This window comes from Ambystoma mexicanum, chromosome 1p, assembly GCF_040938575.1.
Source record: "Ambystoma mexicanum isolate Mex_15411 chromosome 1p, UKY_AmexF1_1, whole genome shotgun sequence".
NCBI lineage: Eukaryota > Metazoa > Chordata > Amphibia > Caudata > Ambystomatidae > Ambystoma > Ambystoma mexicanum.
The window spans coordinates 803,675,136-803,692,044 of record NC_090921.1 but is presented as its reverse complement, the minus strand read 5'-3'; the positions used below and the strand labels follow the sequence as shown (position 1 = coordinate 803,692,044).

The 16,909-nt window shown below is 48.5% G+C and overlaps 1 protein-coding gene across 2 annotated transcripts in view; it reads left to right on the top strand.

Moving 5' to 3' along the window:
* Window positions 1–16,909, top strand: part of APH1A (aph-1 homolog A, gamma-secretase subunit) — a 394,203-nt gene that overhangs the window by 309,221 nt on the left and 68,073 nt on the right. Inside the window, exon 6 of one of the 2 annotated variants that reach the window (XM_069652174.1) lies at window positions 5,662–5,785. In XM_069652174.1, coding sequence (XP_069508275.1) covers window positions 5,662–5,785 — 124 coding nt within the window. Of the gene's footprint in view, window positions 1–5,661; window positions 5,850–16,909 lie in introns of both variants that reach the window. The other variant, XM_069652179.1, reaches the window with a different exon arrangement.

Below are 16,909 nucleotides of genomic sequence, written 5' to 3'. Positions count from 1 at the left end.
ATGCTGTTGTCGAGAATGGTCATATGGTACTTCTCGTACCATTAGGTTCTGCATCTGTCTGCAAAGTGGTTTTGATGTTGTTTGGGAGACTCCTGGTCCACCACTAGTCTTTTTTGTGGTCAAGCTGTCACCTTTGGTATCACTCTCCGCATCCGACTAACTCTCTTGCTCTCCTCCAGGTAAGACACTTTGCGTCTGAGTCGGCTGTGTCTCACTTTTTTAACTGCAGAATGATCCTCATCTGACTAGTTATCTCTCTTCTCCGGGTCGGTCTCTGCGTGTCTGATTCGGCTTTGTGTTCCTTTCTGGTCACCGGATGCTGCACGTCCATCTCGCTCTCTGCAAAAGGGAGCGACCCCATTTTGTAACTTGAGGACTTTTCTCTTTGTCGGTCTCTTTCCTCAGTATGCGTGACGAATGCTTAGGACTTCCCCCAGCGGGATGGGATTTAACCATTGTTCCAAGTAAGCTCATGGGTCCCCTTTTGGAGCTTATGCTTAAGGCAAGCCTCAAAGATCTCAAAGTCGCATTTCTTATAGCTATCACTTACATAAGAGGGCAGTAGGGAAGGCATGGTATCATACGTATTGACACTGACACAAAGGATACAATTTGTAAAAGCTTATTAAAAATGTTGTGGTTGGAAAACTCCTATTCTGCCCCATAACTAAGATGGGGTTAGTCTTGACCATCAAATGATAAATAAAACAGTCTTAGTGGACTCTGTCAAATCAAAATGGCCTATGCTTACAAAAATCATGAAAGGGAGAAAATGTATGTAAAAGGAAAAGGCAGTGTTCAAATGATTATGTGGCTGAACCAGCTCTTCTCCCCATGTTGGACTTCACGGGGCAAGGTGATCCTTGTAGGCAGGGTGACACACTCTGGCTCGGCTTCCAACACATTTTACAGTTTGCAGCCGTGTGTTGAGGCCCGCCTGGCCTTCCACGTCAAAGTTACTTTTGTCTTAATTTCCAAAATGTTTCAACCGAAATGTTCACAAGGTCCCCCTCTGCTGGGCCCAGACCTCTTAAGATACAGTTCACACAAAGGTGCAAGGGGGCTCCCTTACCCAAGCTTAATGCAGTTTTGGTCTCCGTCAATCGGGCTCAGGCCACTTTCGGGTGTCTTAAGTTTTTCGAATGTGTGATTTTTGCTTACTGACCACCGCACGACCACTCCAACTCAACTTTCACTATTTACTTTCACTCTTGCTGTTTGTTTGCTCTTTTGCTTCAAACATTGCACCTTTGATGGAGACTTTTGAATGGGTTATTTCTTTTCACCGGACCACTCCATTAATTAGTATTGCTAATCTTGCAGCTGTATTTAACTTTAAAGTTCATTCACGGGTCTGCCTTTCTTCGCGTCTCACCCACACGAGTGCATACTTTACTTGTGATATGGTTTTGCTGCTTCATTCACTTAAACACACTCTGGTCTTTCAGATCGATTGCCAACTCACCGGCTGTGTCCACTTCTTTCTTGTGTCACGTTTTCCGATTTTCGAGTAAAGGTTACTACCACAGGCTTGACCCCACCCCCCAACTTTGCCGTTCACCCGGCAGGGTGGCTGGCATCCTTGGAACACAATGCAATCTTCACATGTGGGATCTGGCCTTCTCCACATGTCTTTCGCTCTGTGTTAGAGGCAGTGACCTCCACTAGGGAAGCCTTGTGGTTTTTGGCCCACTGCTTTTGTGTAAAAAGGGGCAAGGTTGGGATTTGGGACAATCCTAAAAATAGTATGGGATAGATGAACAAAAAAAGGGGGGGGAATAGTGCGTCTCTCAACACCTCTTCCTGAAGACCCCTCACCCAGATGATCCTACCGCACTGGTCCACCCCCAGGAACTGGATCCAATAGCGATGACCATGTCCTGGCCACCTTGATGACCAGGCCCCGAGGACTAGCATGAGATAACCACAGGGGTAAGTGAGCTTCAGGCATTGTCCATTACAAAACCTTTCGTCACAGTACATAAAAACAAGGTGGTCCTAAGAACACCCACTTTTCAGACCAAAGTTCATTTCCAAATTCCATGTCAACCAATCTATTGAACTGCCAGCGTCCTTTCAGGACCTGCAGAACTCTGGGGAGAGAGCCCTCTATGCACCACATGTTAGGAGAGCTACCTCAACAAAACAGGCAATCCAGAAAACAGACCCGTTCTTTGTTTTCCTAGCTGCCCTAAGAGAAGGAGACCCTGTCTCAAAAGCAGCTGCCGTTTCTAAATGGATTTTAAAATGCATACAGCAATGTTACAAGTTATCTAACAAGGAACTACCATTTACACCTAGAGCACTCTACACGTAGTATAGGTGCCACAAAATCGCTTCATTGCAAATGTTCCTTTGGAGGCGATCTGTGGAGCAGCTACATGGAGTTCAGTTCACTCATTCACTAAATATTACTGTGTGGCTACACAACCAAGGAGTGACTCCCAGGTGGGTCTGCACCATGGGTACAGTACACATCACAGTACGGATAGTATTACAAACGTGCCCCTTTATTTGGGGGGGGGGGGGGTTTCCTAACTTCCTACTGGAAGTAAGACTTTAGTAAGCTATCCCAGTGGTTTGTAGATACCCAACTCTTAGTATCAGTCTGTACTAGCTCAGGACCTTGTTAGTGGCAGAGCAGTCAGGCTTATCTTAAGAGGAAGATGTGAGCTGTAGGGAAGTACACAATCTTAGACCGGCACAGCAAAGAAGCACTTGCACTTATAGTTATATAAAAAGTATATATTTATGTTTACACCAGAATCACTTTAGATACTTCAGTCTTTTATACTCTAACACTTAAGAATACTTTATAATACACTTGAAAGGGCATTTTCACTTTTGTGTTAGTTCGCAGTTACATTTGTAGCAATGTTAGAAAGGGAAAAGACAATGTTATTGTGTTATTGGTTATTGCGCACTCATGCAGTTTTCAACGGTTTATACAGTAATGCATTTACTTTGCAAACACATATAGTAAAGCCAGGTTTCTAGAGACAGTTCCTTGGCCTAGTAAGTCCTTTAAGTCCAAAAACGTAACCCAAAGAGTTCGGAGAGGGCTTGAAGTCTTGACAAGCAGCGAATTGCGAAGAGTTGCTGTGTATTTCTTCCAGTTTCTAGTGTTATTGAATCAGCAAGTTAACAACTAACATGGGAGAAATTAAAACGGACTTGAGAAGGGGACACAAGCAGTGGCTTGGGTCTGAGGGAAGGGGGGGTTGCCCTGGACACCTCTACTTGCACTCCAACGCTCTGGAGCGATCGGGTAAGCAATACCTTTTTGCCCACAGTACCTTAGATTAGAAGAAAATATTTGTGCTGGATACTCCGTAGTGTTGCAGTTCTGGACCCGACCTCCGGATCCCTTGGTCTGATGACTGAAGGCATAACAATGCATGGGATCTCTTTGCAGCAGTCTCGAGGGAGGACCTATAGCACAACTTTCAGCAACTCCTGGGGTCACTGCGGTTTTGGCACCAACAAAGGACACGGATTGCCCAGTCAATCTTCTTTGCTTCTTGCAGTCCCACACATTGTTGATGGGGGGGGTCTGGTTGAGTTGGATCGCATCTCTGGAGTGTCCTCACGGGTTCAGCAAAGATTTGGACGGATTGGGCCTTTCCACAATGATGCACTCGAAATGGGCAGCAGGTCTCCTGGTATTGGGGTTCTGCAACTCTAGGAACTCCTAGGACCTCGGGAGATGACTCGTTTCAAAGTTCGTCTTGGGACTGATTGTTCCCACCAGCCAAAGGGAAGGAGTCGTCCTCGTCTGAGCTCCTCTTTCGCACAGAAAACAAGGTCAGGACAGCAGTGGTCTCTTCATGTAGTTGCAAAGGGTTTGCAGACTTCTCTGGTTGCCTTCTTCGGTTACTTCCGTTTCCAGTGGCCAACTTGCTTTTCACTCCAGAAATCTCACCTTTTATACAGTTCCGGCACACAAACCTCTACAATCTCTCTTGGCATTTTACAGAAGGGGGTGTTTGGCTTTGCAATCAGGACAGCCAGACCCCCTGTGGAAGCTGGCCCTATTCAGGCACTCTGGCAGACAAAGGACAGGGAGGTGGATAACTCCTCCCTCGCTTCCTGCCTGCCCAGACACTGGAGCCTAGGCGGGGATACCCAAGGGTTCCCGACTAAGTCAAAACACACACACCCCTCCCCCTTCCAGAATGGTAGAAAAGGGGCTAACAAAGAACAATCACCTAGAAATGGGGGGGGGGAGAAGGGAGGCCCAGAGTTGGTACTGGGGTGTTCCTATTGTGCACTACCAAGGCTATGGTCCTATCCTAATAGTTGGTAGAACACATCCACTGCTGCCAGCCATAACTAGGTGATTGTCTGTGACTGAAAAAGCCACAAGAGCAGAGGGACTAAATTGTCAGTCAAATTGTGGTAAAAATACCTTTGCAGTGAAAAAGCTGTCACACAAAAAGTCGTCAAAATGCAGCTTGTAAGTAGCCAAAAGTGGCAGGCTGTTAGGGTTGGAGTTGGTTAGTGTAAGGATACATTTTTCATTGGCGGAAGGCGTTGGGTTATTGTGGATGGATGCTGATGGGCTCAGAGTAAGTCACTGTTCATGTTCTACTTTTTTACTTGGTGTTTTGAATCAAGTCCCATGCAAATAATGTTTGAGAGCAAAAGGGTTGTGGAAATCCTAATGGTTTTGCACTTCGTTGCCATAGGGATAGGGTGATTTCGGAGGGCTGGCGACTGCCTGTTTTTATTAGCGGTTTGGGCCATCTTGGTACTTTTGTATGTTTTGAAATAGCTATCACGGTCAACATTTTCACACTATATTGATTGTGTAGAATGGCTTCATTATGAAACTGTTTTGCTGACTATTTTTTCCCATGACTACATTTTCCTGGTGACGTTCTCGCATAGAAATGATAAAAGTTGTGGCATGCTTTATGCAACAGGTCTTCCGCCTTTGGCTCGCCAGATGTTTTGGACTGCAATCCCCATCAACCCTAGCTAACAGTCATACGTGATCATAGTCTAGAACGCCTGGAGAGCCACAGGTTTCGGACCCCTGCTTTTTCATGCTGGTAATCATTATTCATTCCCTTGCTTGACTGACACAATGACATAGCTTCCGAGCTGGAAGCTTGTGTGTGCACCACAGTATAATTCGAGTTGACTACAGGGCTCTAGAAGAGGGGAGTTGTGGCAATTGGCAGGGATTACCAATCTCATGGTATTATACTGAAATAGAATTTGTTCGGAAACAGCGCAGCCGAGACGGGCAGTGAAAGATGCAGGCTCTGATTTTAATCTGTCCCAATGTTGTCCTTCTGTTGGCAATTTACTCTGAGGCGTTCGTGTATAAACGACAAATTCAGCCTAATCCCGTCCACAATAGAGCAACGTTAATTAGTGCAGGGTCTTCATTTTTCTGTTTTTCACTTCGTCCCTTAGCTGCATTGGTTGTTGCAGTCACACCACTGTGGTAATTCTCTTGGAAAACATTTTATATGGGCAGTGTTGCTAAATGAAATGGAGAGTAATTGGTGTATTCATATGTCTTAACTAAACACATGGTACATCCTTAGTGTTAAACGCATTTTAATTCTACATTGCTTTTTGCGATAGTCTGTTTCTGCACACGGCTCAATGTTGTCTCATGTCATTGTCTATTTTTCTTTTCTCTTTCAGACCTTCCTGAATCCTTGGTACGAGGCCAGCCTTATTCCCATTTACCTCCTCACCATAGCCATGGGTTTCTGGGCGTTTGTCACGTCCGGAGGCTCTCGGCTCAACATTCAGAAATGCCTTGCATGTAAGAGCGGCTTTATTCCTAAATGTTCTAAATGCAGAAACAAAACAGTATTTTGAATGGAAGGGTAGGTAGAAAAGTAACATTCCTAACACTGTCATTTTTACAACATTTATAAATAATCATGTCAGTATTTCCAAAGTAGTGAACTTTTTTTTCTCAAAAAGCAACGAATTCTTGCATAAAGAAATAGTGTTAAACTGGCAGTGTTTTACTGGCCCACACATGTAGGATGGTAAGGAAGCGTTGACACTCTGAAAAGTCTTCTACAATTTGCCATCTGCTAGTTGGTATTCATTTTTTTAAAACATTTTTTATTTAGCGAAATGAAAAATTGGGTGTTTTGTCATGAAGCAAACATTTGTTTGCCTTGTAATGTAAATAAAAGTGTGTATTTTTACCTTAAAATGGATTCTGTTTCTTTCTCTATTCTGTTGGCTTTTTAAATCGGTCTGCTTACACTTTGATCTTGTGCTTCTCTTCTCATAGCCCCCTCTAGACACCTTCACTGCCGTCTCCTTTCTTGACTCTGTCCATCTATTCGTAGCTCTTTGCTCCTCTTCGTTATTCCTCCTCCTTTCCCATCCGTGTCTGTTTGTGACCCAATTTACCTTTATTTGCTCTTTTTCTGTCCCTATTTCATGGCCTTCTGTTCCTTTTTTTTGTGTGTTGCTCCCGTCCATTGTTACCCCCCTTTGGCATTTTATTGCAATTTGACTACCGTTTATGATTCTTTGTCTTCCGATTCTCTGATCTGCACACCATTACATTCCTCTTACATCAGATATCCTAATTCAATGGTCTGCCTCCCTATCAGACTTTACTGCTTCTGTGCTCGTGGATATCCTGTATGCATGCAGTCCATTACAAAACACCCGTATAGTCCACTTTCATGGCTCTCTATCCAACCATGTTGCCCCAGCCTTTTGAAGCAGTTTGGTAGCACAACCGTTCTGCCTCCCAGCCCCTATCCCTCCTGAGTATGACAGCCTAGCCTCTTCAACCACCCACCGCACCCCTCTGGCATATCGCTCTCCCTTTTCCGGTGCACCTAGCCTCTGTTATCTGGTGGCCAGTGTTAGGCAGAATTACATGCAGTACCCTCTGAGACCACCACATACAGTTAGGACTACAGGTGTAAGCAAAACAAACCTTTAGTATAAGTCTGTACTGCACAGTTTTTGGTAGCGAGCTAAGCAGCTAGGCTTATCGCAAGAGGGAATGTGAGCAGTAAAAGATGTTACAGAGGTCTTACAATCACAGTGGTTCAAGTAGACACTTACACTCAAGGTTTCTTAGTAAAACATGTATTAGTCATTTAGAAAACATTCACTAGAAGGAGGCAACTTAATATCATACACAAATACACTTCAATACCAAACCAATAAGTTTGAGTAAATTAGGCTCCCCTGAAATGGGAGCAAAGTGGCATTTCAGTTACTTTAAATAGGAGTACAAAGGCACAAGTTAATAAAATAGATGACTATTACCTTCTTAGGCAGTGCAAATAGTTTCAGTTCACTAGAGGACTTGATTCAGTTCAATAGGCCTAGGCCAAAGTCAGTGGACTAGTGTCTTGGATAGGAAAGAGCAGTTCTTGTAGTAAATGATAAGTCTTTGCCAAAGTTCTCAGTAGTTTGTACGAAAACAAATCATATGTTGGGTCACAAGCTGATTAGGCCTGCAAGTTGGGAAATTTTCACAAACTTTCACCGCGAGAGGTAAATTCTCTCAATCGGGTTGGCACAGTACCTTAATATGAAGAAAAGATGCAGCTGAAGACGTTGGTTCCTGCAGATCTCACTGTTTCTGAGCCTCAGTCGTGGGGACAAGAGGGAGGACGTCTGGGGACTCCTGCACTGCCCGGGGACTGGTAAAACAAGCTGGCAAAATGGAAGAGCTTCAGTTCGAGTAGCTGACGTCAAGCACACAAGCTGGTGTCCTTCCCCCCTGGTTAATCCTAACCAGCTCTGAGAATGGTGTCCAGGTGGCTTACGAGCTGATTGGTCTCACCAACTCAAAGGGAGAAGTAGTCCTGGAAGGGGCTTCTCTGTTGAGTTGAACTTGGCAATTCAGACCTGCAGCAGGGCTTCACCGGGCAAACCAATGGTCCAAGAGTCGCAGCAGCCATCCTCTTCCAGCTCGTCTTTGGTTTTTTCGTTCCAGTGGTCGACTCTTCTTTCCAGTCCAAGAGACCTGCCTTTTTAAACTGTTTTCTCCCATTCATTCCAGCCTAGCTGCCACTTACCCGGTAGGGTGGTTGTCCTTGCCGGACAGTTAGCCAGCCAATCATGCCAGAGTGCATTCAGGTCTCCTGGGAGACTAAGCACAGGGAGTTTCGGGCACTTCTGTCACTTCCTGCCCACGCCATACACTCAGGCGCCAGAGGCGGTCTTCAGTCCTGAAGCCCGCCAAAGGCATAGAAACAAAGGGACCAAACTTAGTTTGGCGCGCAGAGACAAACTCTAGAAGGACCTTTCCAAAAAGAAATGGCAAAAAAAGAAGACCGGGACCCGTTTAAGCAAAAGGGCGTAAGGCGCCATCTTGAAAAACATGGCTCCGGCGATTTTTAGCTACTGGTGTTCATGGTCGGGAAAAATCATGGTAGTTCGTTGTAAAACCACTGCCACTGGTACTTTCGATAGAAAAGGGTAGCATTTGACTGCTACGTGAGTTTCTAAACACAGGAGATACTAGGTAACCACTCCAGCACTCTATAGGAATATAGTGTGTGCTGGGTCTAGGAATTTAAAAAGACTAGTAAAGTCAATTGAACCTTACATTCTCTGGGAAACAGTAGTTTCTCCCAGAGAAGGTATTTAAACCTTTTAGAAGTCTAAAAGACATCCTTGTGTCACTGCACTGAAGGTGCTGTGTAACACACATGAAAAGATGATGCCTATCGAATTGTCTAAAACTCCATAACCAAAAGAAATAAATTCAGAAAACAAACATTAAAAAGGTTCAAAGCCCCAAAGTCTAGCAAAAGAGCTGGGGGTCTCTAAGGTAGAGAGGAATTAGCACATTTTGAGAATTCTCCCTAACAGCTGGTACGCCTGTGATTCCCAATTGGTATCCCAACCTCCTGTCCCTCCCCACCACCGGTTTCATAATCCAGCCCTTTGAACCACCTACGCTTCTGTTTGGTGGCCCCACCTCTAACAGGGCATGATTCAAACCCCCTACTCCCCTCATTTGGCGTCATCAGACTAGAAACCAGCCCCCATCCTCTGGCACCTGGTTTGGTGATGGCACTGACTTGCAAGTATCCCTGATGCACCCCCATCCCTTCCTGATGTGATGGACCAGACTAAAACCCACCTGCCCCCCATCCCCTCGTCCATGGTTTGTTTGGTGTTGACCCCACCCCTTCACTCACGGCTTCAGGGAAATGGAAATTTCTTTGAGCTGGCAGCTCCCTGTTCGGGCAGCTGTGACTCGTCTCTGGACCTGCTGTTGCATCTCATTGTCATCCTCTCTGATATGATGGCATCTCCCTTGCTGGTGCTGTTCCTTTGCAATCCAGTGAAAATGTTGGCCTGAAAGCTATTCAACGATGCGAGTGACCATGTCAGTTTGTGGAACAGTGTTTGGGTTGCTGACTTTGTGGGGGTGAGTACCCTCAAGGCATTGTTCTGGGGGTCCTCCCTTGACCCTTAACTTGAAAACCTGGCTTCAGATGGCTAGACTGTCTCCTGAGTTTGAGTTTGGCATAAGTCAGACTGGCCTAGCTGGCAAGTTTCTCTCTGTTTATTGGGGATTGAACCATGCAATAAATGGTGATTGTTGCCCTAGGGATGGATAGAAAGTCACATGCCCTGATGACATTTTGGATTTGGGTGCTCCACCCCAGATCTTGAGTCCTCTTTAACAAACTTTTTCTGACTTTCAGGGAGAAACCTTCCGTGTTACCAGCAGTTCAAGTAGCACTGAAGCATTGTACTGCGCTGGGGGACCTGGGTGTCATTTTTAGTTACCCCACTCCAGAACTTGGTCTGCTCGGGCCTCCAGCTCTGGTGCCCAACTCACACCCTTCTTCTTTCCTAATGTATCCAGCTACATGGAATCTCTGCCAGGTGGCAAGTAGACTGCTTTGCTCCCGATGAGCTAGATTCACACATACTCGATGATCTCTCTATCTTGACCTGGTGTACCCACACTTTGTGGGAGGTTGAAAAGGAGGTGGCTAGACAGACATGCAGACTTTTCTGCAGATGTTGGCGGATGGGAAAGAGGCTGCCAAATGGCTGTAGTAATCTGTGGTCTTCGGTGCAGATATTGGAGTTTAGTCAAAGCAAAGACTGAATACAAATTGTAAGTCTTTGGGTCTTCCAAACATTTCGGCTCAAACCATTTCTCAGGAGGGTTGGTTTTCTCACCCTTTCTCGCGGGGTATCAAAGAGCCAGATCTCACCCAATTCAAACAAACAGCAGGAGCGTAGATATATTGCACTAAAAGAAATGGCTCAGTGGTTGGCAGTGCTTCCTTCAGCATGCCTTCCTCCTCCACCAAAACGAGACACCCGCCTCTCCGCTTCTGTTTCCTCTAGTAGATGAAATTAAATGATCTCCCCCATTGTGTGCCTTTTTATATGGATGTTCTTGGACCATGGTCACATGACTAAACATGCAATCTTGACGGGCAGCAGTTCCCTTCTCTGATTACAGGATGCTAGAAGTACAATCGACAATATGTACGTGCACAGAGGAGCTACCTATACATCGCAATTAAGAGCTTGGGCTTTAAAGAAAAGCACTGGGAGCCTCTTCAGAACGCTGCTAAACACAAAGTAAGACCAGTAATAACATAGTAGTCCTAGCTCCTACCAAAGCAGAAGACTTTTAATTGGGCTCCACCTGGGAAACTGTTGAACTCGTTTTTAACACCTTTATGTATTTGCGAATTGTATGCGGTAAGTTCATAATACTAAGGCGCTTGCATGTGTCTGGCTAGTTTGCAGAGACCTCGAGTTGTGGCATGTCTGGTGTGAAGTAATAAATCCGTTTGGATTTGTAGGCTTCCATCGTATTGCTTTCTTATACATATGGTCCTGCATTTGTGTACGGGAATGCAAATTGTTATGTTCTACTAAAAGCAAGACTTGTAGAACATGCTGTTTCTGTTTATTTCTTAGAAACTGAGTGTATATGAAGTACAGTTGATGGGTGAGAAATATGGTTAGTGTTTTTCCACGTTACTACACAGGCATTAGAAATGTAATATCCATGCACAGAAATATTGTGCTGCAGAAGAGCATTTACGTCTGGCAATTGGATGTTATCAAATAAGCTCAATGTCGGGGATCTTTGCGCATTCGAATTCTAAACAAGTCACTAGCTTTAATCCTTATACGATTATTACAATCTAGTTCTTTAAACCTTTGTTTACAATGTCCTGAAGCAAATTCTACTCACTGTGATGTAGTTAAGTGCACACCTTGCACCCATCAGAATTTTGACTGTAGGGTTTTGTTGGCGAGTGTTAAGGTCATGTGGATGGCTGGTTAGAACGTGAGAAACTTGGATTCCCATTCAATACAGGGCATTTTACCTATGCCCCCTCACTTCTGCCATGCTAACTACTCCATGCAACAACAATGCTCCTGGTGGTCTTGGGCATCTGATGACGCACCTCAATGACTGTCGAAAATTGGAGTTAAAATAGCCTGGGAGAAGTCTTCTTCATACATGTGAATGTTTGGATGATTTTCACTGCAGTAGGTGTATCGGGACATAAAGCCCCCCCCCAACCCCCACAACCCCGTTTAGCAATCTAATCGTCAAAGACTATTGGACCACACAAGTAAACCTGGTTTTAAACTTTTGTTAATGTCGGTAATGTCTACTTGCTAGACATTCAAAAACAGTTATTTCTTTCTAACCCTTTTTTTTTGGGTCGCACAAGCTGCATGCATGGGTCTATCAATGACTAAAAGCAGGTATCTTTATGACATTTCTTTTGTTGTCTTAAGCTCTGAAGTTTGTTTTCGAGGGGATTGGGTCCTCTGACGTATTCCATATCTGACATGTAATCACCACAGCTGTGCTGCTTCGGAAACTTTTTCGGCGTCTGCGTCCTGCGTCGATGACGTCGATGCGCCGTCGTCGAGGACCTCCTCCGACGTCTGACGTCATCCGATGTGATAAGTAGGACGCACGACGCCCATAGCCTCAGTTCCGTTTTTTCCGCGTACGTGTTGCTTCGTGTTTCTCGGTTTAAACGCCTCGACTCTTTGGAGTTCTGTTCTTCTCGGTTCTTCGAACCTGTTCGTTTGTGAAAATCCTTCTGAAGATGTCTACTTCGTCTTCGACCCCGCGTCCTGGTTTCAAGAAGTGCGGGGAGTGTGGGTCCAAGATGTCGGTGACGGACTCGCACGACCCCTGCCTCTGGTGCCTCGGGGAGGCCCACGACACGGATGACTGTATCGACTGCCAGTCGCTCACGTCCAAAGCCTTACGCGAACGTAAGAAGAAGTTGTCGGTAGGTCGGGTGTCCAAGCCCCGGAAGTCTGCGGGGCTTTCGACGGATGATTCGAGGGGTGACTCTCCGTGTCATCGTCGGAAGTCTCGTGGGTCTCCTTCTAGGAGTCGGTCTCGCCACTCCTCAGCCTCTTCGAGGCATTCTCGGAAGCGCCGACACCGATCGTCTTCCAGGTCCTCTTCGGAGGGCTCTGCCCGGCACGTCGCTTACCCCTCCAGCCGTGCGACGCCGGAGGAATGGGCTTCCTTCGGGAAGAAGATGCTGGCGATTCTTGAGTCGCAGGGTACTCAGCCGTCCGCGCCCCCGAGTGGGGTCGGTCGTGTGAGGTCGAGAGACACCGCTCGCAAGAGTGGTCAGCACGAGTCACGGGAGAGGTCCCGTTCGGACAAGGGGACTCGTTCTCGGCGTACCCGTTCCAGGTCTCGGTCCTCGACGCGTTCGAGACCGTGTGCACCTGTGAGGTCTTCGAAGAAGGCATCGACGTCTGTGGCGTCGAGGGCGTCGACAGGCTTTCTCGAGGCTCTGGCTCCGAGGAAGTCGTCGATGCCGTCGACGCTCAGGTCGTCGAGGGACACGCTCGGGGCTCCGGCCTCGAGGGCTGTGTCGACGCCGCCGATTCTGGAGGCGCTGCATCTGACGTCGACGTGGATTTCCTCGACGCCGGTTCTCTCGGCGCCGATGCCGGTTCTCTCGACGCTGGCGCCGATTCACTCGACGCCATCGCCGCCTTTCGTGTCGGAGGTACCCCAGGGCACGGGTGGACCCCCTAGGAAGGCTCTGGTTAAGAGCAAGCACTCTCGAGTGCCTTCTTTTCGCCACCTGACTATATTTCAGAGGCGGATGAGGATTCTGATGGCCTGGTTCCTAGTCAGGTTCCGGATGAAATTGTCTCGGGCCATAGTCAGTTTGACGAGTTGAGACAGTCACTGCATGATGCCAGTGGACTGGACACCTCTCCGGAGGTGGAGTTTTGTAGGCCTGAGCCTGGCTCTCATGCTGATTCCTCGTACCGGCGCCTTATGGCTAGGGTTTCTGAGTACTTGGGATGGTCTGCTCCCCCAGGGGAGTTTGTGCAGGATGATCTGACAGACATCCTTGATGTTGGTCCCCCAACTGACCCGGTTCTGCCGTTCCATATGGCTTTACAGAGAAGGGTGGCGGCGGCTTGGACTGCTCCGGAGAGTCTCCCGGCGGTGGGCAGATGCTTGTCGCGAAAATACCGTCCAGCCAGTGGCGACCCCTGCTACTTGACCAGGCACCCCACTCCGGAGAGTTTGGTGGTGCAGGCGGCCACGGACCCGGCGAAGCAGGCGTCGTACCCTACCATCCCTCCTGATAGGGACGACAAACGTTTTGATGGCTGGGCGAAGAAAGTGTTTTCTTCTGGTGGTATGGCGCTTCAGGCGGCCAACTCCATTTGTGCCTTGTCACGTTTCACGCACACTCTGTGGAACTGTGTTGCGTTAGCGGCTGAACATGTTCCCGAAGGGGACGAACGGGATGGTTTCCTTGCTATGGTCCAGGATGGTAAGGATGCCCTGTGAGTCCGTTCAGTCGGGTTTGGACTTAGCTGAATGCGTCAGTAGGTCCATGCCGGCGAGCACCGTGATACGCAGGTTTGCGTGGTTGCGGAAGTCGGGGTTTGCTCCTGATGTGCAGTCCCGGCTCCTCAACATGCCCTTTGACAGTGAACACCTTTTTGGCAGCAAGGCTGACGAGAGCCTTGAGAGGTTGCAGACCTCAAAAGCTGCAGCGAAGTCGTTGGGCGCTGCAGTTCGCCAACCTCCGCCTTTTCGTCCTAGGGGACAGCAGTGGAGGGGTGGTTCCTTTCGCTATTACTCATCCTTCAGTAAAGCGAGAGGAGCTGGCAGTCAAAGAGGCCAACGCAGGGGTACCAGAGGTGGACGACAGGGTACCCGTGGTGCCAAGGCCGCTCGGGCAGTTGCCTCTTTGCCCTCAGGTAACGCCACAGCCGCTCCCACTCTGTCGTGAGGCCATGTCCCATGGTTCGCCGGTTGGGGGAAGGCTGGTGCAGCATCTTGTAGAGTGGCAAGCCTTTACTTCAGATGTGTGGGTTCTGGAGATCATAACCCACGGCTACTGTCTTCCTTTTCGGCACAGGCCTCGCGACAATCCACCGGGGAACCTCTCTTTACAGAGTCCGGATCCGCTCCTTGCGCAGGAAATTCAAGCCCTGCTGGAGAAAGGCGCCATAGAACTGGCGCCTGTAGCGGAGAGGAACAAGGGGTGGTATTCCCCTTATTTTTTGATTTCGAAGAAAGACTGGGGATTGAGACCCATCATGGACTTGCGCGGTTTGAACAAACTCCTCAGGAAGGACAAGTTCAAGATGGTTACTCTCTCTCAAGTCCTCCAGGCCCTTCAGCTTCAGGACTGGTTGGTGTCACTCGACCTCAAGGATGCTTACTTCCATGTGCCGATCCATCCCAAGCACAAGAAGTACCTGAGGTTCGCGGTTGGCGACTCGCACTTTCAGTTTCGGGTCCTGCCGTTCGGATTGACCTCCGCCCCGAGGGTTTTCACCAAGCTCATGGTGGTGGTGGCAGCGCATCTCAGGCAAGGGGGGATTCACGTCTACCCCTACCTGGACGATTGGTTGATCGGGGGAGCTCTCCCGAGCAAGTCCTGGATCATCTATCGGTCACCTGTCGCTCCCTTCACAGGCTGGGCTTCTCACTCAATTTAAAGAAGTCCCATTTGACGCCAACGCAGCGGCTCCAGTACATCGGAGCAGTGCTCGACACTTCCCTGGGGCAGTGTTTTCCTCCCCAGGTGAGGGCTCTTCACATTCAGCAGATGGTGCACAAGTTTCAGCATGCCCAGACTCTCCCAGCGTTCGAGTTCTTGAGGTTGCTCGGCCTCATGGCATCCTGCATTCTTCTGGTGCCAGAGGCTCGCCTGCGGATGAGATCTTTGCAGTGGGCACTCAAGACGCAATGGTCGCAGTCCTCCGGCAGGAAGTCGGACTCGATTCAGGTGCCGTCCTCGGTCGCCAGAGACCTTCTGTGGTGGGCCGTCGAAGGCAACTTGATGAAGGGGGCTCCATTTTGGCTTCCCTGGCCGGAGGTGACGATCGTGACGGATGCATCCCTCACGGGATGGGGAGCTCATGCCAACGGGCTGACAGTCAGCGGTCGTTGGTCTCCGTCGGAGTCCAGTCTCCATATCAATCTGTTGGAGCTGAGGGCCGTCAGGCTAGCCCTGAAGGCTTTTCTGCTGTCTGTGCGAGGGAAGAATGTCCTGATCCTGACGGACAACACAGTGGCCATGCACTACCTCAACAAAAAGGGGGGGGCAGGGTCACTTCCTCTGTGCAGGGAGGCGATGCAGCTTGAGTTCTGGGCCATCCAGCAGGGAGTTTCGATCTCGGCAGTTCATCTGGCCGGAGCCGAAAACGTGACGGCGGACGCTCTGAGCAGGCAGAGCGCGATCTCTCACGAGTGGGAGTTGGCTCAGGAGATTCTCCTGGAGATCTTCGCCCTTTGGGGGACCCCTCAAGTGGATCTCTTCGCCTCCAGTGTCAACCGGAAGTGCGAAAGGTTTTGCTCGCGGGAATTTCCTCCAAAAGGAGCCTTAGGAGACGCGTTCGTGGTGGAGTGGTCATTCCCGCTGCTGTACGCGTTTCCTCCAGTCCCCGTCATCCCGCAAGTGCTGCGGAGGTTACGGAAGTTCGGTTACCGGATGATCCTCATTGCCCCGGCGTGGGCTCGGAGGACGTGGTACCCGGACCTTCTCGACTTATCCATCTGCCCTCCACGTCGTCTTCCCTACCGAGACGATCTGCTCTCACGGGAGGGGGGTCAGGTTCTCCATCCAGAGGTCAGATCCCTCAACCTTCACGCTTGGCTTCTGAAAGGTTGAGGTATAAGGATTGGGACCTCCCTGAGGACGTGATGGAGGTGTTGCTTTCGGCCCGAAGGCCAGCAACAAAGTCTCTGTACCGTTGCCGTTGGCGTAAGTTCTGCGACTGGTGCAGAGTTCAGAATGTAGATCCTTTTGCATGTGACATCCCCATGGTTCTGTCCTTTTTACTTTCTTTGGCCCACAGGGGCTTGCAAGTGGGTACCGTTAAGGGTTACCTGGCGGCGCTGTCCATCTTTAAGCGCTCGTCTGAAGAGTGTTCTTACTTTAAAATCCCTTTGATTTCACAGTTCCTGAACGGGCTCACTAATGTGTTCCCTCCGTCACCTTTCCTGGTGCCCGGTTGGGATTTGAACCTTGTTCTTAAGTTTCTTATGGGTGCTCCGTTTGAGCCTTTACATTCTTGCCCTTTGAGGCTGTTAACTCTGAAAACTGTGTATTTAGTTGCGGTTACTTCCGCTCGCAGAGTGAGTGAGTTACAGGCACTTTCAGTTAAGCCTCCTTTCACTGTATTTCACAAGGACAGGGTTGTCCTTAGAGTTCGTCCTTCTTTTCTTCCGAAGGTAGTGACGGAATTTCATTTGGCCCAGAAGGTTGTTCTTCCGGCATTCTATCCTCCTCCGCATCCTGGTAAGGAAGAGGAGAGGCTCCATAGGCTTGATCCTAGGAGAGCTTTAAGCTTTTATGTTTCACGCATGTCCCGGGTCAGAGTGGATGATCAACTCTTTATTGGTTACGCTGGAAAGCGTTTGGGGCAAGCTGTG